This window comes from Salminus brasiliensis, chromosome 4, assembly GCF_030463535.1.
Source record: "Salminus brasiliensis chromosome 4, fSalBra1.hap2, whole genome shotgun sequence".
Classification (NCBI taxonomy): domain Eukaryota; kingdom Metazoa; phylum Chordata; class Actinopteri; order Characiformes; family Bryconidae; genus Salminus; species Salminus brasiliensis.
This window is the reverse complement of record NC_132881.1, coordinates 19,407,920-19,434,128: the sequence shown is the minus strand read 5'-3', so window position 1 is coordinate 19,434,128 and position 26,209 is coordinate 19,407,920. Positions and strand designations below refer to the sequence as shown.

General features: G+C 39.5%; 1 protein-coding gene across 3 annotated transcripts; it reads right to left on the bottom strand.

Annotated features, from left to right (window-relative positions):
* Nucleotides 1-2,934: 2,934 nt before the first annotated feature.
* On the bottom strand, nt 2,935-25,805 carry foxn2a (forkhead box N2a). Of its 3 annotated transcripts, XM_072677526.1 has the most exons (7): nt 25,661-25,805; nt 15,517-16,076; nt 11,288-11,412; nt 11,093-11,142; nt 8,174-8,242; nt 6,428-6,474; nt 6,035-6,318 (listed from the first exon to the last, which is right to left on the bottom strand). In XM_072677526.1, exons 2-7 carry the CDS (start codon nt 16,060-16,062, stop codon nt 6,115-6,117), a joined length of 1,041 nt encoding a protein of 346 aa, XP_072533627.1. In that variant the 5' UTR covers nt 16,063-16,076; nt 25,661-25,805; the 3' UTR covers nt 6,035-6,114. The 3 variants fall into 3 exon arrangements, with proteins under 3 accessions (XP_072533624.1, XP_072533625.1, XP_072533627.1); XM_072677523.1 differs by having other exon boundaries at nt 2,935-6,474; XM_072677524.1 differs by lacking the exon at nt 8,174-8,242 and having other exon boundaries at nt 2,935-6,474.
* Nucleotides 25,806-26,209: the final 404 nt, after the last annotated feature.

Genomic DNA, 26,209 nt, shown 5'->3' with positions numbered 1-26,209 from the left:
AGGGTTTAAAACCTAAATAGAAACTAAGTGAATGTTCTTCAACAATGTAAGAATCTTCATTGCAAACAAATAAATATTGCAAAAGCTTTGGGATTTGTATGCCTCTCCTCATATTATCTATTTATCTATCCCTCTTCTCAACACATTTATCCCCCTAAGATATGGAACTGTTTTGGTCTGAATTTGGACTGACCATAGTCAGAGTAGGCTGGATTTTTCCTAGTTGCAATGCATATCAATATTCTTTAATTATTGGACCAGGCCAACCAAGCATTCCCACAATTAAGAACAACTGTTGGTGTTAGCAGCTGATGTTTACTTGTACTTTTTTCAGCTGTTAGATTTGGTATGAGAGAACAGGAGGTCTGGTTTTTGGGTGATGCCCACACCATGTTGAAGACACATACACCAATGTGTCTTCAACATGTTTTTCACTGTGTGTCAGAAGAGAGAACTGACAGGTGGCTCTTGCTTAAGATTAGCATGTAACCAGTGGTGACTGAAGACTGAAACAGTGGTGATATTTTCTTTTGTTTCATTTCTTTTCATTGGTATCAGGATTCAAAGACCTGATCTCAAAGGAAAACTATTGTAGATAGGTGTGGCTCTGTAAACAATAATTTTAAAAGTCTAAATATCTAAATATGTCTGTCATGAATACAGCCATGGCAGGCACTAAATGTAGTAATCTTACTTTAACACCATTACTGTAACAGACAGTTTGATATTAAGATCGCGTTCAGACTAAAATATATTCCCATTAGTAGTGGTAGAGGTGTTAACTGTATCAACTTTTTTTTTTTTTTCAAAACATGAATGAGATGTAAGAGTATGTTTTTTATTTGGAGTGTATTTTTTAATGTGTGCATTGTAGCACGATTATAGCACAACCTTGTAACCCATAATGCTTCAGTGGACAACATCCCTGAAAATGAAGACAAATGGTTGCACATTTTCTGTGTATTGTTTGATTTAATACGTTTCTTAGAACCAGCTTGCCACCATGAAATAACACGCCAGGCTGATAAACAGTGATGTTTTTGCATTAGGATTAGGATTCTGAAGTTTGTATATGAATGTTAATGTATGTCCTATATATATTGAATCACCTCTCACACTCTGTGAATGAGCTTCTATTACTACACATATTAATCCCCCAATTATAATGCGTGTACAATTAAAGCCTATAAAAGGTGGGAGTGGGGCATGTGGGAGTGATGTAGCTGACTTACACAATATGCAAGGGGCACAGCTAGGCACAGCTGCTGCAAGGCCACAGTACAATATCACTATTGTGTGGATAGCTCTGCAGCTGACACCAGCCTGGAATACTTTTGCCAAACTGACCAAGTGCTTTGCTCAGAATGCTGATCCTGCCTGACACAGCACTCCATGGAATCTTATTGGACAGCTGGGAGCAGGCCTCACCTGCTTCACGAGTCAGCCAAAAGAGTCAGCTGTCAAATACCACCATGTCATACACGTGTGCCCCGTTCACATGCACAGTCCTGCAGACACACTTGCTCTGGCAATCCGTGCATGTTCACACAAAAAACCTTGCCTTAACTTTAAAGCCATATAGATAGCCCCACTCCTGCTGTACTTTTACTGCTACATTAGTAAAAGAAATGCAAAGAATGGTGATGTGGTATGTTGGCATGCTGTAGCCAAATGAAATCCTCCAGACTAAACTGATACTTATACAGCCTGTTACCCTGTCCATTCAGGCTATACATGGAAATTACACAGTGAAAACAGCCCATTTTAAATGACTGTTTCTCTGATGTCACTAGAACCAGCTAATTTCCATGTAGCCACCTATCACACTGCAGTTCTCAGAAGTGTGCTCTGAGTGATTTTTGAATGAGGCACAATACAAGGTAGCCAATCAAAGCAGAGCTTATTTATCCTATAGTAGCCTTTAAGGTACAGTAACATGAACAACCTGTTAATGCTAAGGGATGAAGGGAACCGGGTTAATGATGGTGTAAAAATTAATTATGGCCCTTTTTGTGACATAAAAAACACATAAACGTAATAGAAAAATAATAAAAGTACAAGAAAATATAGAATATGGGCACCTTTCCAAAATGTACATATTCTCAGTACTTGTATTCCAATACATCCCAACCCTGGATATACCCATTGAGGTCAAATTGGATTCTTACACAATCACCATCTCACTTTCTCATTCTGCTGTCTGGTTGCTTGGTAACTGTCATCGTGGAGCAGTTGCCAGGGCAGTGCAGGCTGTTCAGATTCTAGGCCAAGACTGACAGAAGAGTGTTCTATAAATGGGGTATCTACAGGTTTAAGCAAATAAAATGTAAGATGTTTGTAGTTTTTTTTTTTTTCGTGCATCAGTGCTAAACACTAATAACGAAAGAAAAACTAGCAAGACTAAACATACACCACATTTGTTCTGCATAGTAACCAGCTGTATTAATATTAAATATTAACATTTAAGACTTAAAAAGAATGTAAAAGAAACTAATGACCTCAGACCAGTATGTAGTTAATATTAGGTGTTGGGTAAATGATACAGATTTGGATTGGAAGGTTTGGATAAGAAAGATAATGAATAGAGCATAAAGATTGAACTCGTTAATGTGTAAATGTGTTGTGCAGCAAAGGCGAGAGTTGGCAAATGCTGTAAAGGCTGTAGGTTTTAGGAAGAGTGTAAATGATAATAAATAAATAATAACCCCTTTCTACACTTGGAGGGAGAATCAAAGATACCACCTTATTAGAATGATCACATTAGATGCTATTAATTCTAAAACCAGGAGATGGAGCCCCTGTTCAAGCTTATGCACACATTTTCTGCCTTTTGAATTAATAAATATCAACATAATTCAAATTAACCAACACAGTAAATTGTATCTCCCGTTTATGGAAAACAAAGAGAAGGTGAAAAAAAACTTACCGACAATGTATGTAAAACAAGCACATATTTTATTCAGTAATACCATATATAATGCAATTGCATATCTTTGGTGAAAATAAACTTTATAAACATTTTATTAACAGATGTTAGCATACTAAAACAACACAGATCATGTCTGTCTGACAGACAGAAGAAACAGTAACAAACTGATACTGAGCAGGCAGCTTGAGTTAACAACACAAGGGTAATACCAAAAGACACGTTTCATCATATAATGAAGCTGTCTTCATAAATATTGTGAAAAGGGAAGAAATTCAAAATACTTTCAGAAAAATGAGAAATAATTTCAGAAATAATGCAGTAATGGGGATGAGTAGGGCCTTATGATCAATGTAATCACATTATTCAGCACTCCAGGCCAAGACATGCACTGCAAGGATGTGAAAGGATTAGTCTTAAATATTTGTGGAGCTGATCTGGCTCTGTACCCCAAGTTATGTGCATGTTTTAATTGGCAGCTAGTCCTTACACACAATTCCCCAAATTTAATCAAAACCATCAAATTAAACATCTGGCACTTTTGAACAAGGAACACTTCCTAAGCGGCTTCCTACGCTGTTGGCAATTTTAATGGCAGTCAAGAATAACATCAATAAGAAAAAAAAATGGAACTCAACTAAAAAATTTTATCACCACAGCTCCCAGGGCCATAATTCAGTCTCTAACAGTTACTAAGCAGAAATGGCACTAAAGGATATTCCAGTAATTAGGGGACTCTCCGAAATGTCCATTTAAGAAATGCATGGAATCAGCAACAAAACATGAGGCTATTTTTTAAAACCCCAACCAAAAGATGTTTGCGAAGTTAAAAAGAAGCTCCTCCTTTCTACTATTATCAAATACAGCCATCATTAACTCTAAAGGCTACAGTTATGCCAGTGATTGAGCTGTTTTGGTGCAGGTCATGCATTTTAAATTAACTGCTATCATGCTTACCAATTAATGCTGAAATGAATGCTCTTATACAATTCTCTTTAATAGTGTTCTTTGCTGTCAGTTTCTATGATCGTAGAAACAAGAGCTTGCTCTACAGATCTCTTCTGACCGCAAACTCAGACACTATTAAGATCAGTTGCCTCTGTAACCTCTGTATTATTAGTACTTTTAGCAGGTAACTTAACCTCGAAAACAAAGTACTACAGAGTGATCCTCTACATTTCCCTTTGCTCACAACACTGTAGTATAAATGTCTGACACTTTTGTTTAATTTAGTGACATAACGCAAGAAGTCAATAACTTATAACTTAATAATTTAAGCAACTTTTTGAAAATCTTTTTGGTTTACACTGTGGTAAATGTCCTCCTAAATGTCATCAAAAGTCTTCTAAACTGCAAGCTCAGTAAATTATAATATTATTGAAATGCAAGCTACAAGCAAGCTGACACTATTGTGAAATTAACTGACATCACCAAATTTTGGTAAAGTATAGTCATAAGTATGCATTACTTACAACACCAGAAACTCAACTTGTACACTACTTCTGCCAAATCCACCTGATTACCAAACTTGAAAAAGATTGCTGGTTTCAGCATGGTGCAATTAAATGCACAGGTATTGTAGCTTGCATGTAGTATACATGCGTGTAGCAATACTGCCAATATTTGTGGACAAAATGTATATTCTTTGTAACTTGTCAGTTACCCACTTCGCTTAATAAAGGTTGATCTTTACAATGCATCATTATGATAAAGAAACAATGATAAGCGCTTCAAACAGACCACCAAAAATCTATGTCAATCTATATATCCAATAATCAATGCAGGTTTTTCCACTTCTTGTGTTTGGAATAGAACCTGACAATAGACCTCTACTGTGCCTATGCATAATAACTGCATATCTGAACTGCCTATTTTTCGGTCTTATAAATGGCAATAATCTATAACTTCACTGGATTCAGGTGCATGAGATGCCATTAGTGCATTGGTTGGTAGTTGGCAGTCAAGTACATGTAAAACAAGCATGCACACAAAAATATTTACATAAACATAGCTACAATGGCTACTATTTTTGCATAGGTTGTAAACGGATAAGGGGGAAAAAAATGCTTCGCTGCTAAGATCAGTTTCAGTTTGCACAAAAAAAACAATGACAAAGAAGGGAAAGACCAGTGGTCAAAAGGCAGTGGAAGAGAAAAATGGCAGGTTCACATGACTATGAAGTGAAATCATTTCCTTTAAGGTAACAGGCTCTATAACAAACCAGCTCAGACTGATTCTCAATTTTAAGTTTAATATCTTCATGGTGGCAGTGCTGGAATTGAAAATTCTTCAATTCAATTCAATTCAATTCATGTCAGACTTCTTAGTGTCTGACATGAAGCCATCAAACTGAAAATTTCTAGCCAACAAGGGAACCAGAAAATGTCACTGATTCACACTACTTCCCATCCCCACTGATTCCTAACACAGGTAGAAGAACCAAAGCATAACGCCCTTGAATTAGAACAATGAAAATGAATAAATGTCAACAGGTATGTGGTCAGGTGATAATTATTGCATCTCTCTTTGAATGACAGAAAAAGAAAACAAAATCAGGGTGAGATTTTTTTTTCTTCTAGTGCTTAGTAACTTAGGATTGAGACAAGAGTGGCTAAGTTCCATGTATGTTTCAGACATGCACTCGTTCTCTCTATAAACACCATAGGTTCACTTGGAAAAGGAGGACATTGATTTAAAGAGGAAGCATGCAAAGAAGTTACAGTGAAGAAAAATGTTCTTTTGCCTAAACCTTCCATTCTGAGTAGCTTGCTCCTCGACATTCAGGAGTGTGCAAACAAACAAACTACTTTTAGATTAGGTATGAAAATCTCACTTTTGTCTGCCCTCACACAAAAGGCTTTTATGGCTTAGTTCTCCTGTGTGAATGGTACTATTGCCATAGGTTGAGCGGGGGAGGGAGATTATCTCACATGAAAAAAAGGGTAAAAAAAAAAAAAGAGTGAAAATAAAGTATTATTGATCAGGAAAAAAAAGGAAGAGGCACAGTCACTGCGACACAGTCCAGGGGTCGGCAGAATGGGGTAGAGGAACACAAAGTCTGGCTATGCATGTGTCTTATTTCCGATATTTCTCTGTTTTTTTACACTTGGCAGACATGGCAGCCCTTTTGGATAGGTCCAGGCAGGAACGGATTCCGGCCAGGTGCAACAGGGACCCGGCTGCCTCCTTCAGCTCCTCGTCCAGCTCAGGCCTGGCCTCACGGCATGCCCTCTTGCAGGGAGGGGGGCATTTAAGAGTGGCTGGGTGCCGGGGGCCCAGTGCAGGCCGCTGAGGCCTGTGCTCCTCCTCTGAGTCATCGTCGCTATGGAAGCCCTCACTGCCAGCCCGTCGGACCTGAGCAGAGTGACCAACAACACCTCCACCAAGGCCCTCTTCTAGCAAGCAGAGTGAGGGAGATGAGGAGGAAGAGGAAGAACGTGAGGAGCAGCACTGAAAGGAGGAGCTGCTGTAGTTATGATCCTGCTTGGGGTCGCTGCTTACCAAGACCGAATCAGGCTGGGACAAATCCATGGGGCTGTCAGGGTCACCTAAAATCAAGAAAGACAACTATTAACTCAAACCAAATTAGTCTGCAAGAAGAACAATGTCATGTACCTAAAATAACTACTACATAGTGCTTCATTATAGGGCTGCAACTAACGATTGTTTTCGAATGTTGAATAATCGATTCATCTGTTAATCCTTTTTTAGATTGATCGATAAAATCAATTAAAAATACATTTCCTAATACACGTCTTTATTTAAAAATAGAACATTGAATAACACAGCAAATAAGTGCATATAATAACTCAATAATAATATAATAAATTAGTCAATTAAATTAAATTAATCAAATTTATTCCTAAATTAAAAATAACAAATTAAATAATAAAGGAAAAAAAGCATATTGCTGATGCAAACACTGCACTGTATTGGAGTGAGGAGTGAGACAGGATAAACTGCCTGTAGTTTGTATGTAGTGTCTTCACTCCAACTTAAAACTTAATTAAAACTTAATTAAAGCTTAATCATTACCACCATTGTGTACAAGTTACATGTTTTTATAAAAAACATTTAAACACCGCTTAAGTTATGAAAAGATATGACAAGGCGAGTAACACACAAATCATGCAACACAACAAATCGATGATGAAATTTGTTGCCAACACTTTTAATAATCGATTATTATCATTTTTATCGATTCGTTGTTGCAGCTCTACTTCATTACAATTTGTATCAAATATAAAGATGTTTTAAGTGAATGGATTTTCTGTTCTTTTCAAGTAAGTACAAGTATGGTCATCAACCAAGAGCTACAGATACAGCAGATTGAGAAAAGAATGCGAACACTGGTTTTTACTTTTCCTATTATTCTATTATAATATACTGCTCTACACTGCAAATGTACTTTTTCTAAAGTTATACTTTTATTAGCATGGAGACACAAAACATAGACCAAGATAACACTTTAACCAATGCACCTTAACTAATTACTTTTTTGAAATGGAACGGTTGGCTGTAAAATTGATTAAGGTTTATTAGTGTGCTTGAAAACTGCAGTGATATACTTAATGAGAATAAAGATGTGTGAAGAGACAGCAATGCTGCACTAATTAATTATGTGATTTTAATTAAGTGATTTTAAAGGCTACATCAAAGATTGGATTTTCCACTGAAAGTTTTAATCCATATATCTATGAGAACATGGATGTGAAAATAGTACAATAACACAAACAAATATAAAATGAAATCACTGGGCCCTACTTATAAGCTACATTTGAGTAAAAACAACAACACACTTTCAATCAAATACATTTAACATACGATTGACAACATGAGCTTTTAAATGAACATTCATATTGAAAATAAAGATTTATTTGAAAACTATTTTATCCATGTATAAAATAATTGCCCCATTAACAATTAAATCACCCAGCTGACCAAAATCAATAGACCACTGGGTTGTTTTTTTACTAGCCACACCGAGAAAGGGGCGTCAAATATACTTTTTTGATCCTCAGCTCCTGATGACTGGTTATACTTTGGGAAACATATAAAAAAGTGTGTAGGGTGGGAGCTGGTGGTCTAGTGTTTATTAACTGATTTGCCTAAGGCTCTGGTGTAAATATAAGTATAAGAATGAGTTGTTGTTCATTTGGTTTATTTATGTCTATTGTAACTGTAAAATAGAACAGAGATTGTCCAAATAAACACCAAGAAGGACAAGGTATTAAATGTTTCTCTTACAAGAGTCGACATGGTGACCAGGGGCAGAGTTTAAGAGCATCATAGCAGTGGCAGCGTCAATGTCAGACTCTGGAAAAGGAGAGAACATGCATTTAGCAATCTCAGCTGTGTGGGTGCATATGTGTGTACATGTTTGTGAAGGGGAATCAGGGGGCTGGGGTTTTGCAGTTCCCATGCCACCCCTCAGGAAACTTGAATTATTCATTAGCAACCAGATAGAGGAGAGTAAACTGGCTCTGTAGTCAAGGTTACAGAAAGAGGGGCACAGACTAAGAGTGCTACAAAGACCCTGTCATTTGAGACTACAGTGAATAGTCTACGTCTGCCTTTCTTCAGAAAACAGGGCTGATATTGATGCAAATGTCAACGTCTAAAACCTGTTATACATAGATTCATGCACATTTGGTGCAGGATTTACAACAGAAGTAATACTCCCTGCAACCTGTACACACTGATGCTTCACACTACAACTCGATCGTCATCATTAAATTTGCCAATGTGGGTCTGATCTTGGATGACGAGGCAGCCTACAAAGATGCCTGACAAAGCAGTGCTAGGTAAATAACCACTCACTCACTGTCAACAAAAACAAGGAGCTAACAGGAATCAAAAGTGCACAGTCTTATTACCAATAGGATACCAATAATACAAATCCCTAGGGTTACTGTAGAGAGTGTATCTCAGAAGGATGAGTAGGTTGAGAGCATCTTGACTTGCCGTGTATCAGAGCCAACACTAAAAAAAACCCAACTCACTAAATATCTTGACAAATACATATAGCTTTCTCATAATAATTTAACTGTCTTAACAATCTACACTTTTTTAATGACAACTCATAGCAAATAAGCTAATTGAACTGGTTATTTTTGGGTGAGGTATGTTTTACATAATTTGTGCATATTGGTGAAGTACCTGCCTGAAGTACTTGTAATGTATCTTGGTCTTGGTTTTCTAGAGTCAACTCTGACTCTCAACATAATTTACTGAGATACTACAAATCATTTTGATATGAAAAAGGTAGCAGGACACATGCAGTGTGGATGCTGGCAGGGATACCAAATAAGTGGGAAGGAGGAACTCTTTCTTCTAATATCTAAAAGAATTGTATTCTAGTGTACGTTCTAGTGTGTTTTGAAAATAACGCAGCCTTTAACAAGTCTGTCAAGCTAGTTTGATTAATTTGATGCCATCAGCTAGCTAGCTAGTTAGTTAGCTAGCCATCTTGCTTAGGCCTGGCAAACCAAACAAGTTACATACAGTACCTTACAAAAGTACTCACCCCCTTGACCTTTTTTTTACCTATTTTGTTACATTACAACCTGTACTCAAATGTTTTTTCCCCTGAATTGTATGCGATGCATCTGCACAATAAAGTTCAGGTTAGTAAAGTAAAATTAGAAAGAAAATTATATAAAAAAAACTAAAATAAAAAACTGAAAATTGGCATGTGCATATGTATTTATACCCAACAAACCTGCCATGAGAGGGCTGCCCACCAAAACTCTCAGACCGGGCAAGGAGGGCATTAAATCAGAGAGGCAGACAGGGACAAAAGGTAACCCTAAAGGACCTGCAGAGTTCCTAAGCAGAGACTGGAGTATCTGTCAATACAACCACAATAAGCTGTACACTCCATAGAGCTGGGCTGAATGGAAGAGTGGCAAGAAAAAAGCCTTTACTTACAGAAAAGAATAGGAAGGCTCGTTTTGAGTTTGTCAGAAAGCATGTGGGAGATTCCCCGATTGTATGGAGGAAGGTAATTTGAACTTTTCGGCCATCAAAGAAAACGCTATGTCTGGCGCAAAACCAACACATCTCATCACCCCAAGAACAGCAGGGACTGGGAAACTGGTCTGAGTCGAGGAGAAGATGGATAGTGTTAAATACAGGAATACTTTTGAGCAAAACCTGTTTCTGTCTGTCAGTGATTTGAGACTAGGACGGAGGTTCCCCTTCCAATAGGACAATGACCCAAAGCATACTACTAAAGCAATGTGTAAATGCATTGGAATGACCTAATCACAGCCCAGACCTTAATCCAATTGAGATATGGCTATGGCCATATGCCTATGGCTTGAAGATTGCTGATCACCAGCGGAAACCATCTAACTTGAAGGAGCTGGAGCAGTTTTGCTTTGAGGAATGGGCAAAAATCCCAGTGGCAGGATGTGGCAAGCTCATAGAGACTTATCCAAAGCGACTGACTTTAGGGGGTGAATAGTTATGCACACTGAAGCTGTCTGTTATTTTGTCCTATTTGTTGTTTGCTTCACAATAAAATAAATATCAAATGTTCAAAGTTGTAGGCATGTTCGGTAAATGATGCAACCCCATTAAATAATCCATTTTAATTCCAGGTTGTTCCAGGTAACAAAACACGAAAAATGCCAAGGGGGGGTGAATACTTTTCTAAGGCACTGTACATGTTAAAATTTACATAAACGCTAACTATCTACCACTATTATTATTATCACCATTAAACATCATTACTCTCATACTCTCTACTATGATTATATTATTTACATTATATTATGATTACTCTGCACACTTGAGCTGAAGAACATGGTGGTATAATGACTCATCAATAATTTATAAACAGTTCTGACCAGAGGGGGACAGGTCCCCTTTGTGAGTCTTGGTTCCTCCCAAGGTTTCTTCCTCCAGCTCTGAGGGAGTATTTCCTTGCGACTGTCAGCAATTTTGTTTGTCATACCATTTTTTTTTTACGTTTTTATGTGTTGTTGTCCTCTTAGCAGCAGTTAATAACACAAAGAAAACGCACAATATGACACCTATTACACCAAATAGGGGTAAATATACCTAAATATAAAAATACTGTACCCTCAAACACACTCTTTTGATCACAGACAACTCTTGTTGACAACTCTCAAAGATTGAACAAAATAAGAAATACCTCACCTTTGAGAGAGCAGCCCTGAAGCAATAGATTACGGGAAGGCGAGAAGGCACTGCCAGACAGAAAGACAGGAAGACAAAGACAAAGACAGACTGAGATTAAGACAATGAAGGACAGAGAACAGAACAAAGTGGAATTTATCATCAGTGTAGGTGTCCGTTCATATGTGTGTGTGTGTGTGTATGTACACATCTCACCTAGGTGGGGATGCAGGAGGTGTACAGATGCCATGGGGCGCAGGGAAGTGCTGTTTTTTCAGGGCTTGAATCAGATTAGGCCTGTATTCAGGGTCCACACACCACAAAGAACCCTTCCCGTTAACCTGGCACAACCAGAAATCAAGCAGTATGATAACATATCCCATATATGGTGTGTGTGAGCATGCATGTCTTTACAACAGATTACATCAGATTTGTTTTGGTTGTTTCTATATTGTTTTGTATTGTTCGCGTGATTATTTGAGTTTCCCTGTTGGTCAAAAGTGTGCATGGCTGCCTGAGGGTTTCTACCTCACTGTTGAGGTTACTCTACATCACAGAATGAATGTTTCAGAGGTCTGCGGTCATGTTGCTCTGCATCGTGGCATGGATGTTTTCATGGCCTGCTACCAGAGCAACTCTGTATCGTAGCACGGGCAATTTTGTGGCCTGCCGTCAGAGTGACACTGCATTGCAGCTGTGAGGTTTCCTGGGCTGGTACTTCTTTTGGATCATTTTTTTAGCTTTCTTCCTGGGTCCAAAAAATAAAACTCTACATCACATTCATACATCACATTTAAGAACTATTAAGTTTATTAAAAAGTAAAGGGCATGAATCTATGAAAGCTCTAAAGGGTCATGGATTAGCATATTTTATTTACTCCCGGTGTAACAAACTGTCAGGTCCGCGTTGCGGGCAGCGGTCCACGGGCTTCAAGTTCAAGGACTCTTATGTCGATGTTCATGTCACGGACTTTCAGTTCTGTATTCATGTTCACGTCACCACGGACTTTTATGTTGAAAACCATTCCATGTATCACGCCATGTTTTCTGTTGTGTTCATGTGTGTTTAATTTACGTCCATTGTATGTTTTGATTGGGTTCACCTCAGAGCTGGGGTATTTAGGGAGCGAACGCGATCTCCTCATCGTCGAGAATTACAGTTCCGAAGCCGACCTGGAGTGTCAAGTTCATGTGCATATCGCTTCTCTGGTTTTAATGTGGTCGCCTGTAGGATTCGGCAACTAATCCCTAAGCTCCTGTTCACATCAAGTAAGTTTAGTTGCGCCTGACGAGCGCGGGGTTGGTTTGTGTTTTTTTGGTCTGGCCTTACCCTCCTTGTTTATTTGCCCTATCACGCCTAGCTCCCTGGCTATCCTCCAGCCTCAGGTGGCTTTCATGTTTTCGCCCATGTTAATTTGTCATGTTTGTTTTGTTTAATCATAATCCCTTGTGTTATTGCTGCATTCTTGTGTTTACTCCTGTTTGGTTCATTACAGTCTTGCATCGCACCGTCCCTGCGAGTGTTCACCAGTCATTGATCTAGCCAGTCATGACACAAACGTTTTCTCTAGATCAAATGATTAGGATAAATTGCAACCTAAAAAACAGCATTAAGTAACATAAATGTAGGCTTAATAAACTGCATCAGGAGATCTGTCTGCATGATAAATTTAACAGCAAGGCCTTTAATGAACTTGAATTACATTTCAGAAGTCTGCCTCAAAATACTTTTTATAATGACTTTGGATTCGGTTCCATGCAATGGACTCTTTAGTTTCCTTCCCCCTATCCATCCCTCTCACAGCACAAGCAAAGCACAATGCACTGATAAGCCTATTCAATCTAAACCTGCATTTGAACATTTTCCTAGGGAGGGGCTGTGACCTTGACTAGATTCCAAACCTATCTCGCCTATATCATTACGGAATTTTGGGTTTACAGCTAATGTCACGTAAATAGCCATATGTCATATGTAAATTAATGATTCTCCAGGAATCAAAGAAGACATACATGTTGACATAACACTAAACATTTAAATACAATGAAAAAAAATGAGGATATGAGAATAGGACATAGCATTTTGCCCGTGCACCTTGGATAGGAGGTGTTTAACTGGGTCTCTGTGATGAAGATGCTAAGCATGTTGAGATACCCAAGAGTTTGTTCATTTGGGCCAGACAGAGGAAAAAAAAACTCCTAAAAGCCTTGGGACCCTACATGAAGTTATCAAATATGTTAGTCATTAAAATTTCAATGACATGCCAACTACTAACTTACAACTTTCCATCACATGCCACTGTCATGCATATTTTTTGCAGTACACATGAGATGCTGGCTTATAGAATAGATGAGGAAAAAAGGGCTGACATGCTAGCTTGAAGGTATTTTCACTTCCAACCGAACAAATGTGAAGAGGACGTGAACAGGGATACATGCCGTCTGTACAGAAAACATATCACCACCATGGGTAGTAATACTAATATTACAGTATTCTCGCTCAGCCTTTTTCATATTTTAAAGAGTATCAACCAGACAAACAAAACCAAAATTGAAAAATTCTAAATGTTTGGTGAAAATAAGGCCTTAGGTGTTCCAATTGTTACAACGAGTAAAACATATCTCACTGGGCATCTCTAAATAATTTCCACCAAATTTGGTGACAGGAACACCAATTTTTTGTTTACTAGTAACATGCGCACTACTGCAAGTACAAATTTACTATTCAGGGTTGCAGTGTGTAGTTTCTCAAGCAGGGGGCAGTATCAGCACACAAGCCATTTTTGTGTGTGCCATTTAAACGGGTTCAATGTCAAACTGTATTTCCTTGGCAAAGCTAAAAGTTAATTCATAGAAATATGAACATAGAAATGACATACTGTGAACGTCAAACACTGCGGTATCCTCCTCCACAAGAAAATCTGGCGTAATCAAAAACAGGGCTGGAAAACAGGGCCAATTCCAAAACCCCAAGACTGTTTCACAACATTTACCCACTGGCTACAATATCATCTGCCTGATAACAGCAAATCGTACGGACAAGACAACAAGAGCAATACTATCCAACACTAAGATGTGGGAATAATTATGGTAGTACTGTTAAAACTATGCTATAATATGTGGGTTCTGAGAGCTGTCACCGGCGCTATAAGCCATCCAATGCCCTCCGCAAGGTTATAAATTCACATACTTCACATAAAGTCACATACTTGAATATATTTATAATAGAGATGCACTGATCTGATACCAGGTTCATATATCAGTCCTAATACGAACTAAATTAGGTGGATCGGCACCAATCCATTCACTGAACCCGATTCCCGTCCCATCGGTATTCTAGGCTTCATAACTCAGGATCAGAGTAACATACAGACATGATAAACATAGCAAAAAGCAAGACTTACCCCATCTAACCAGCGCCCTTGACCTGTCAACTATCAGCGAGTTATCTAGCTCGGAAAAACAAACACATCGTCTTAAGCAGCCTCCTCTGTTTACCTAAGAGCAGCCCAAGGAGGAGGGGTGAGCAGGGCATCTCTTACACACACAGACAAACATGGCTGAACACTATTTTGAGTCCCAGAAGTGTCCAAAATCAACAGATTATATATATATTTTTCCAGAAAATTGTATATTGCAGATTTGAATCCCTGTCGCAATTTTAAAAAGGCACACTTTGCTGTTTTTTGCCAGGCAGAGAGCGAGGGGTTGGGGTAATGACGTCCCTGCCACATATGGTCTTCCATATAAGGATAACCGAGAAGGGAGGAGCTTCAGACTAATAGTCCTGAGCTCAGACAACACTGTGCCAAGGTCCAGCACAATTATTTTAGTGACAAATAAATGGCAATTCAGTTCATTCATATCTCTGTTAATTAGTTATATTTTGTTTTACAAAGTTAGTGAAGTAATGTTTAAGTCTCTCCCACATGGTGAGGTTTATTAATTCTACAATGGTATTTAAGGGCCTCAAAGAATTTATCAAGATAGTATAATCTATTACAATGATTGCAAAGATGATAATCATTTCTCTGAATGCGTGTTAGTTCTGGGCAGTATGACGTTACTTGGCATGTACTGTTTAAAATTTGCCAACAGTGCTGCGGAATTTTAATGTACCAAAGTCAGGCCAAACGCTTAGCATTATGGTGTTGCTATTAGAATTCATATAGAATGTGTGTTTTAAAGACTACTCTATTTGATATGCACTCAGGTTGTTAAATATGTGCATCTGTACGAAATAAGCCACTGTTAACCTTCAATGTTTGCAGCTGTTTTGGGCAAACTGATTCCTTCATATATTGTGTAATTTTGTGGGGTTGTGCAAACCCTTTAGTACTTAAAGCTTTTATTTATAATACACCATACCAGACTATACCGCCCAGCTCTACTGTACATTATCCCCAAGCCTACTGATGAAGAATGCCTGACAGGTTAGTTTAAGTTACCTTTCCAAGGCTCTTCTCCACCTTACGGAAGCACTTGTTGAGGGACAGGTTGTGGCGGACTGAGTTCTTCCATCCAGTGGGAGCGCTTGAGAAGTAGGGGAAGTGCTCCAGGATCCAGCCATAGATGTCCTTTACAGGCAGTGATTTGCTAGGTGACTGCTCAATGGCCATGTAGATGAGCAGAGAAAATGAGAATGGGGGCTTGGACTTGAGTGAGTCTCTGTCTCCTCCACGAGACGACATGGATGAGACAGCTAAGCTAGTGGAGTCACCCTCAATGTCAAAGAGTGGGCTAGGACTGGCCTGGGCCTCTGGCCCACAAAGCGTAAAGTTCTGCAGAAGGTTCTCATGGAGCCAGTTGAGGTTGGTCAGCTCCTCGTCATCTGTGCTTGAGGCACGGTCCAAGCTGGTGGCCAGAGGGCTAGAGGCACACTCCGCCTCAGGCAGTGTGCCCATCCCACACAACCCCCGCAGGCCAACTCGATCCTCCAGCATGCCTGGGGATTCTGCTTTCTTATCTGGTGACATCCCAATGATTGGACCCATTAAACTACAGAGGTCTGGACAAAAGAGAAAAAGACAAATATCAGTGTTGAGGTATCAACATCCCACTGACTGACATGCTAAGCCAATTCATTTATTTTTAAACAGGAAAAGAAAAACATGTAAACACAGAAAAGCTGAAATTATGTTTTCATATAAAACAGTTCTCATATAATCTTCACCCCTTGTTCCCCCTCTCCCTACCTCCCTCCCTCCTTCATCTTTCTTTGGATTTTCAGTAGAGAGGTCCTCCTCCATGAAGGTCAGTGAGGAGCTCTTCTCAAGTAGCCAAGATGATTTTTAGTCCTCCCTCTTATACACACCCTCCTCCTCATACACCACACGCAGCTGTTAAGTCAGCCATCAAGTAGAAACCCAACCACATCACCCTAGCCATGCTACAAGAAGTCATTTAACTCAATCTATAAAATATAGTAGTAAACACAGCATCCGTAGCTAATCAAATGTAAAATTACATAAACACAAACATATTTTTGGTGAAACCTAATGCTGTTAGGTTTGTCTTTCAACCTGCTTCTACACTGCTTTTCAAAACTGCTTCTACAAAGTCTCAGACCTTGTGGAGGTCAGGCAAAAATCTGAAAGACCAAGAAAACTCTAAGAGAGAACTGCTTATATGCAAGTAAGAAAGCTAAATAAAAAACAGGCATCTGAATGCCAAGAAACTGGAGGAAGAGTCCACTGTGCAACATTGCTTCCACAAACAATCTTGGAAGAGTCATCAGAAGGAAACCTTACCTGCAACCTTGTCACAAGAATCAAATCAAAACATAACTATTTAGGCATAATCAGCAATGGTACATCCGGAGAAACAAGGAACTATGTTTCATAATAAGAACACATTGGCAACTATTAAACGGGAAGGGGCTGTGTTGCCATTAGGGGCACTGAAAATATTGCATGGGTGGAGGTCTCAGCTTTCTATTCTTGGCTGACAGAAGTGTAACCCGAACACATTTTCTATTTAATGTGTTGTGCGTTCTGACATACTTTTCTGCTCACTGCAATTGTACAGCTTTGTCAGCTCCCACCAGTTTGCAGATGATTCCATCAGCAGAACTGCTGCTCAATAAATGTTGTTTCTTATTCCACCATGAGTAACATCTAATATTCAAACCAGCCCAACTGCCACCAACAATCATGCTACGGTAATCACTGAAGTAGTAGTAAATCTTAACATGACCTGTAGCCGCTGCAGCTTTTTAAAGCACTGCACTACTGCCACACAACTGGCAGATCAGATAATTGCATGAAATGAACAGGGTGTATTGGTGTTTCTAATAAAGTGTTCAGTGTGTAGTAAAACATGTTAAGTAAAACTATTGTATCACATGTCCTGTGCACTTGACCCAATTCCCTCTAAATTGCTAAAAGAAATACTCCCAATTATAATCCAACCTCTTTTAACCCATTGTAAATTCATTCCTTAGCCTAGGGCATGTACCCAAAACCCTTAAATTAGCAGTCATACAACCTTTAATCAAGAAACCAAATCTTGATCCTAGTGTATTGTCTAATTACAGACCCATCTCCAACTTAACATTTATATCCAAGATATTAGAAAAAGCTGTGGCCCAACAACTCTGCTTATACCTGAGTAAAAATGACATGTATGAGAAATTCCAATCCAACACTAGAAATACACTATCAGACTTAATGTTAGACTTGGCTAATGCTTCCATTATTCCTGGTCTAGCAGCTAAAAATCTTGGTGTCATATTCGACTCAGATTTATCATTTGAGCAACCTATAGCTAATATTAGTAGGACAGCCTTTATGCAGCTTAGGAACATTGCCAAACTAAGAAACTTCTTATCTCTACAGGACGCAGAAAAGCTAGTACACGCTTTTATTACCTCAAGGCTAGATTACTGTAATGCACTTTGGTCAGGTTGTTCCAGCAGGAACTTCAATAAACTTCAGCTGGTTCAAAATGCTGCAGCCAGGGTCCTTACTAAAACTAGATAATTTGACCATATCATCCCAGTTCTATCAGCACTTCACTGTCTCCCAGTTAAATTCCGTATTGAATACAAAATTCTTCTATTAACATATAAAGCCCTACATGGCCTTGCTCCTGAGTACCTGCGGGATCTTATTACATACTACGAACCATCAAGATTACTTGGATCTCAGGGTGCTGGCCTCTTACTCGTTCCCAAAATTCAGAAAACCTCAGGGGAAGAGCCTTTTCTTATAAAGCCCCACAGCTCTGGAATAACCTTCCAGATAATGTTCGGGACTCAGACACAGTATCAATCTTTAAATCTAAGCTGAAAACTCATCTGTTTAGTTTAGTTTTTATAAATTAATGTTTCCCCTTAGATAAAAGTTGCAGGTCAAGGGGTTCGCGGACACAGGGAATTGTAGTACACTGAGATCCTGGAGCTGTCATCTCGCTGCTTACACGCGATCACTCAGGTTTGTGGAAGGTGGAGCAGATGGATGCTAGCATCCCCCTTGTGAGTCTTGGTTCCTCCCAAGGTATCTTCCTCCAGCTCTGAGGGAGTTTTTCCTTGCCACTGTTGCTGTTGGCTTGCTCACTGGGGATCCTTACGTCTTACGTCACTTCTTTTTTGTCTCTGTCTTTTACTAATTATGTAAAGCTGCTTTGTGATGACAACAGTTATAAAAAGCTCTATACAAATACATTTGACTTTGACTAGTTATTGTGTGTGTGTGTCATCTAATGTCTGATAACCCACTGTTAAATCCATCTGCACAAATATTGTGTTTATATGGGGTGTGGGCAGGGGGATGAACTCTCACAGCATTAAGAGAGAAAGCAGGTCAGTGGCGTTAAGAGAGAATCACCCAGTGCCTCCTGTCTACTCACACCAAGCCTAAATCTATGCCCTCAATGTCACCATGACAACAAAGCTTTCATTCCAATTAAAGGGTGGGTGGGGTGGTAGGGGGAAGATTAGCCAGAGGTCTGAACGAGAGCAGAGTAATATCCTTTTAGCTCAGCTATCCACCAGATTTATCATCTTTCACTTCATCCTCCCCCTAAGATACACAGCAAAGGCAGAGCTGCGTGTACACCAGACATAACAGACAGGGTTCGAGCTCAGGAGGGGGGAAGGGTAGGCCACTTCACTGAATAAGGTGGTCATGGTGGAGGATTTCACTAGTGGCTTTAGGGTGAAACTGGGTCACACCCATTCATGGTCAGTCTAAAAGGAGAGCAATGTGCAAGGAGATAAGAGATGCAAAAGGCTGGGGGCACATAGACAGGAAAATCCACATGAAAAAAGGTGGTGATCTGGTTGCCTGGATTGAAATGCATAGCAGGGTCCCACTGGAGAACAAGAGGATGACTTGCAACCTAGTAAAATAATGCAGAACACAATGATTCAGTCAGGAACTAACAGAAGTGACCGCATTTGTTAGGGCAAAACTTCCTCTGGTCATAATCGATACAGACAAACGTTTTTTGGTAAGAACAATTTACGACAAAGCGAATCTATACATAAAAGGTTAACTACAACAAAAACCCTCTGTTAACCCAATAACGCTCATGCAGCCTTCCTCTTTAGCCTCTGGATAATTCATCAACTCCTATTAGTTTTACAAATTCTCACCTTTGCTTAACAGACAAGTCCTAATAACCCACAGGTGCTTCAGCAGCACTCAGCCCTTAAAAGCACACTTCCACAGCTGAATATCAGACCAAAGAGAAGAGCCACAAGCAGGCAGACAAAGTGCCTTTTACATGATTAGCTCACAGTCGCCCATCATCGTTGTTATGATTATTATAATTACCGTCACTCTTATCAAAAGGCATCAAAGCAGCAGCCAGGGTGCGGGATACAGTGGTTAATAGGCCACTTGTGAAAGAGGGAGAGGGGAAGAGATGGAGCTAATGAGAGACAGTGCGGGCAAAGGTGCCATAGCCTGGTCACAGAACATTCACTGGCTCATCTGCAAGTTAACAATCCCACATAAGCACTGGGTCCTTACAATTGTGTATGAAAACAGAAAGGTAAACTGTAAAAGGACAGGTGCCAGGAATGGTATCCTTCCATGCCCCATCATCCACAAAATATTTTGGTCCATGCCAAGTCCAGGTGGTGATCAAAATTAAAAGTAAATTTATATACTTGCACTCCAGACATATCGTTAATTTAGTTTTCTGCATTATCAGATTGCACTCCTACTCTGAACCTAATAAAAAACTAGAACACATGTCTGCAAAAAGGTATAATGTAACAGCTGTTGGGCCTGGTAAGTAATAAATCCAACCTTAAAGTGCCCCAAGTATTTGAACAACCAAGACTTTAGAACACTTCCAAGGCTGATTTTGGTGAACAATTACCTGTTCCTGACAGACTTATCTGACCACTTTAAGATTACAAGTCTGACCTCTCTTATGCACACAAAGGTAAACAAACAGTAATACATTCTTTCAACATTGTTCAAGCCATACAAGGCATTCATATGGAATTTCCTGTGCCTCACCACTGAGAAGCAAGCAAGTCTTTTAAAGAAGTAGGCTAACGACAAAGAGAATTAACTTCAACAGAGGTAAACCTAAAAATAAAGCAGACACATGACATTAAGGAAATATTCATTTAAAATTTGAGCCATGGGCACCGTAGCTTATATCTGAGCCTGTATGTCAGAAGCTTGGTCTTCATGGTAATGTAAGGTGCCAGGTGGAAATCCTGCACTGTGTCACAGGTCTGCCTCAACATATTGCTGGGACCCTAGCCACTGGAGTTTACCCAGATAGCAGGATGGATGTTTCGAAGACGTTCACAATGACAGTATAGTGTTTGGCGGACTGTCAGGAGCTTAGCCTGTAGTTTGACATCAGAGAAACTGTCCAAATATGAAAAACAATATGTACTAATTTATGCTACACTTTTAGGTTTTCCACCTAAATTAGATTTATTATAAAGAAGGGTAGCAAAAACATGCTTGAACTTAATCACAGTTATTGTGTGGATTATCCACACTTTTGAATAACTCTACATGTTTTGCAGAGCTCTACAACTTCCTCTAGCTGTCTGATTATTCTGCTTCTCTGTTATTATGAAAAACAATAAAAAAAGACAACAAAAAAAACTGTTGTCATGACAAGTGAACAAGACAGCAAAAATTCACATAAACAAGGAAGTGGAGAAATTCGTCCACTGTTTCACAAGTGATTGCATTTTGAAATGGTGATGAAAGGAATGCATGCTCTTAAGGCAGAGTGTGCATTTACTAGTCCTATAACTCTATCACTATTGCTTTTGCAGTGGATGTGTTCACAAGATCAAGCATTGGACTGACAATGCATGTTCACCTTGACCTGCACACCATCCATCCATTCAGCCACCAGAGAGAAGCAGAGTGCAGCACTTTCAATAAAGTCTACAAAAACCCAAGACTAAGATGCACTCATGTCACAGTGCCTCTCTTTATCAGTGACTGATATGCTAAATGTTTTAGCTGCATAAATGCAAAATTTTTTCTAGTTAGTGAGAATAAAAAGTGTAGACATTTCTTGTTCTGAAAAAAAAAAAACTTTTTTATACCATGAACATGTTTAGAATCATATATAAATAAGTCTTTATGTTTTTAGTCAATCAAAAGAAATTATTGACTTTTCTTACTTGTATTTAGTAAGTAAGTAGTAGTGTTTGCCAACATGATCTAAAATACTTACAATTTAACATTTAAGCACTAATATTATCTTGCCAGCTCCTTTTGGTCAAGATCATCCAATGTACTCCATGCATTATAAAGGACATTTCAAATAAACAAACCATGTTTATTCAGCAAGGAGTGACTAGCACAAAGGGCCATTGTTATCAGTCACACATGGTACAGTCTAGATTTGCAATCAGGTCAACGGTAACATCAGCACTACTGTCAATGGGGGAGTGGGTGTTAATGGTTGCGAGTCTCAGCCCCTCCCCAGCAATGACAGACGGAGGACATGTTAAGGGAAGGGGGGGGGGGGGCTATTTGGGAAACAGGGTCTCAGCAGGCAACAGGGTCTTACTGCAACAAGACCATGACCGATTCATGGACACAGAAACACAATGGCAAAAAAAAACATACACCAATGAGATAATGGTGCCTCATTATAAACGTTGTCTATATGTTCTCTTAGCAGAACTGATATGAGGATCATACATGGATCTAAAGGAAGCTGGAACATGCACTCTTGCAAGAGGAAAGCTTCTATGCATTTGCAATCCAAATACAGAGCAGCGACCTATATTGGATTACCGCATGCTGATGTCATGTAACCAAGACAACTGAAGCCTCACAGGCTCCTGGGGATGTCCCTCCTCCTGGTCGGTTGCACTGGGTGAAAAGAAATACATAATGGCGACGGGCGTGTGGGTGTGTGTGTTTGGTGGAGGGACTGTAGCTGATAAAAAAATGTGTTTAGCTGCAGCAGGAGTTCAAAACAGTCACCTACCAACAAAGGCCAGATCACATCAAAAGCCAAGTTCTGAGCCCTTGTTCGATGCTAAATAGAGGATGGTAGAAGGGTTCTATATAGGGCCGTGTTGCACATAATCTGAGGTGTAAACTGCCTCTCATTTAGAAATTAATATCAAAATGAGGTCTTTTGTTTATGTTGAATTGTGGAATCACAAATCAATAACTACATTTCAAAACAAGAGCAATGGGGATAGCCTGCATTATGTTTTCCTATCAAATTCTTTGTTAATTTTTATAAAAGGCATGGCCATTTGTTGCAGGCCTTTAAGAACAATGTCACATACTGTGTGAAGCCTCTTTCCAGAAAGTCAGCATCTTCTAGACTTTTTCCCCTAGTCTACAACAGGACATCCCCCATACTGGCAACACCCATCCGGTGAAACATGAACTGACATATCCGCTTCACATCCTGATCAGTGGACACTTCCATGTCTTTTTTTTTCTTTTGGCACCCTGAGACCAGCACCATGTTGGCAAAAAAGAGGGAACAAAACATTAAGTGAAGTGAAACACTTAGGTAGGTCTTTCAAAGCAAGTTGCACAAGAATCAGTTAAGCTTCTTTTGCTCAAGCAACAATTTCCGTGTTTGATGATGTAACTTACTAAAATTCACGGACATAACGGAGTTTACGGACATAAACTTCAAGACCACTAATCCTATTGATGGTGAAGAGGAACTCTGGGTGCATTTAGAGGCAAACAGCACAATAAAACCACTTACCAAGACTAACCTCTCGAGTTTCTTTGGAAGAGTGTAGGACTGGGCAATAATTTAAAAATTAATCAAAACCTTTGACATTTGGAACTTCTAATTAATGTAATATTGCCCATGTCGGTTACTTCTAACTTCAGTGCTTTCCCCACTGTGTGTGTGTGTGCTAATCTACTGTCCCCTTAAAACATACTACCGCGTGTGTTGTCATGTGACTTTGCCCTGTCCACTCTGCAAAATAGAAGCAACATGTAGGAGAACTCAAACACTGAGCCAACTGAGCAACTCAACAAACTTATTTCTAATCTATATTATTAGAATCTATCATTATTCGTAATCAAGGTAAAAATGTGTAATTAATCATTATATTGATTTGAGGTCATATTGCTAAACACTAAAAGAGTGTGCCTTTAAACAATATTTTAATAACAGACTTTTTTCAGAACTCTATCATGATGTCAGTGATTTTACATGACTAGATTAAAAAAAGAATTAATTTTGAATGGAAATACATTGGTCTGAGCAACACAAAACCTGTTATGATAATCTCTGAACATGTCTTATTTACACACTTACTGAATAAGTTAATGAAATGCATTGCAGTTGGTAAATGCTGAAGTCCTCAACATCTATCAATCATATTTAACAACTTGTTTCTCTTTGCTGTTTATCTGGGACTCAGTTGTCAGCAAACCACATCTGTTGAACAAAGCAAACTGATCCACCCTCCTTGTCCTGTAAATGCAAAACTGAACATGCTTATTTTAAGAAACTTTTACAGTGAATTGACATTACTGAGATTCAATCATATTAGACTATTAGATCCATTGTGTTCTCCGCTACTGAACGCTGCCAGCTTCTTAACAAATGCACGATGTATCCTTCAACAAAAATGTAATAGGGCTCACTAAGGGCTGGCTGGCGGCCCTCAGTCAGTACTTCTGACCAATGTTTGATGGCAAACATTAACCTCTTATTCTTCTTGTGATTAGGGGATCACAAAAGCAGTGTGTTTGGGACAGCCATTAACTTTTAAATAGAACGAATTTAATTTGACTGTATGCATATTATTGCAGAAGTAGTCCCTGGTCACCACAAATATGACAGCATGAAAATTATGAAGGTATAACTGGCTTTTGGGTGAGTGGTTTGCCACTAGCATAATTTCAGTACATCAGGGAATAGTGGTAACAGTTGTTCAATCAATAGGCAGATATGCTGGCTCAAAAAGGGTAGCAGATTGCTGCATGTCAGTAAGGTCAAAATTTCAGTGAATGAGGAACTGAGAAGGAACAGAAAGTGAAGAACAAGTATTCTTTAGCATTTTATGGAGGCTTATCAAACCAAAGACAGCTCAGCATAACACATACCTGCACAGGCCCCACCATGTTTACATCAACCAGATGTTTGACAGAAACATAAGAGAGACGTGACTAATATGAGTGCGGAATTTTCTTGTTGAGTAGGTGAAATGACTCTGTTGTAACTGTCAATTATGAACCGTTAGTCAAGTCTGTGGGTTTCGAGGAGGAAGGGAAATAACCTGCCTTAGTCGTTTTAATTGAGCCTGAGCAATAGCCTAATTGTCTAACCAACGCGCTACAGTCTCTTCGCCCAAGCCACGTTACGTCAAAGTTGCCCTACATTTTCACACAGAGGGCAAACAACCAGATGTAGCCTAACGTTGTCAGTTGTGCTCCCTCGTTCAAACCCAAAAGCACCTAGAAGTCGGTATTCAGGCTGCCAAGGAACAAGGATATATTCACAAGAAACTGAACCATATATAAGCTTTTATTAAGACTGCCATCGAAAGATAGCTACTTTGAAACCTGCTAGGTGCTACAGGAGAAGGCTTCTCTTCTGTGGTGGAATTTTGCGCTCCTCCACATAGACTTCTAGAACAAGATTTCCCGCGATATTAAGACAATAAGGCACGCGCTGTCACACTCAACATGAACAGAAAATATGTTTGTGCATTGTACAAAAAAAGAAACCAAGTTACATATTTCGACCGATACTGTCGCACTTCGTTCAAAGAACACGACCAACAGCACCTCTAACCGCTAGCTAGCTGCATTTGTGGCTTCAACCACAAAAGAAGTTTGCTCTCAAGGGCTCAGCGAGCCGAGCAAGCTAGCTAGGTTACATGCCACAGCCAAGGCAAAGGAATGTCTATAAGGCGCCTGTTTCTTTTGCAGACATATTCGACATTAAGATAAGTATAATACTAACTGCTATACTGGTAGAGAGCAAAGAAATAATCCTGGAAGCGTTTGGTTACCCGCAAAGGGTGTCTATAGCTCTAGCCTCCGTAAAGCTGGACTTGTTCTTCGAATGCTAGCTAACTTTTACACTAGCTACACAACTCACCACGCGAAGGCTAACACGTTCCAAATATACAGAGTATCTAACGCTACTTACATTCATGCAAACTGATCCTTTTACAGCGCGGCAGAGGTGCAGTTCGCCCACTGTTCACATGTAGATGTACGCCTCAAACGCAGTCCGTCAGTAATCAGCAGCTGCTTCCTCCATTCGCGCAGCGCTCGGCTCACGCCGCGCAGCAACGCTACCAAACCCCTTTGTCGTTGCTACGGCAACAGACACACTTCAGCCAATCATAACTCCTCCCCTTCGACGTCCCCTGGCAACTGCCGCAGCGCGATAGCACCACTGCTAAGCTTCTTCCTCGCCACGCCATTGCAACTCACACGTGTTTTGTGTCTTTTCTATGCTCAACCAGTACGAATTAGTGTTTAGTTTTTTCACAGCAATGTTGGAGGTTTTTTCAGTATTCTGTAAGAGGAAAAAGACACGAAATGGACAGTAAAGCAAATGTACAATTACTTTAAAGGTAACTAGTAAACATGGGCTTATCAGTAGGCTGTAGAGATGGCGACTGAATTGTGTCCTGAATTGTGACCGCTGTGACATTTTTGTGATTTCTCACTGTAGTGCGGTTGCTCTCAC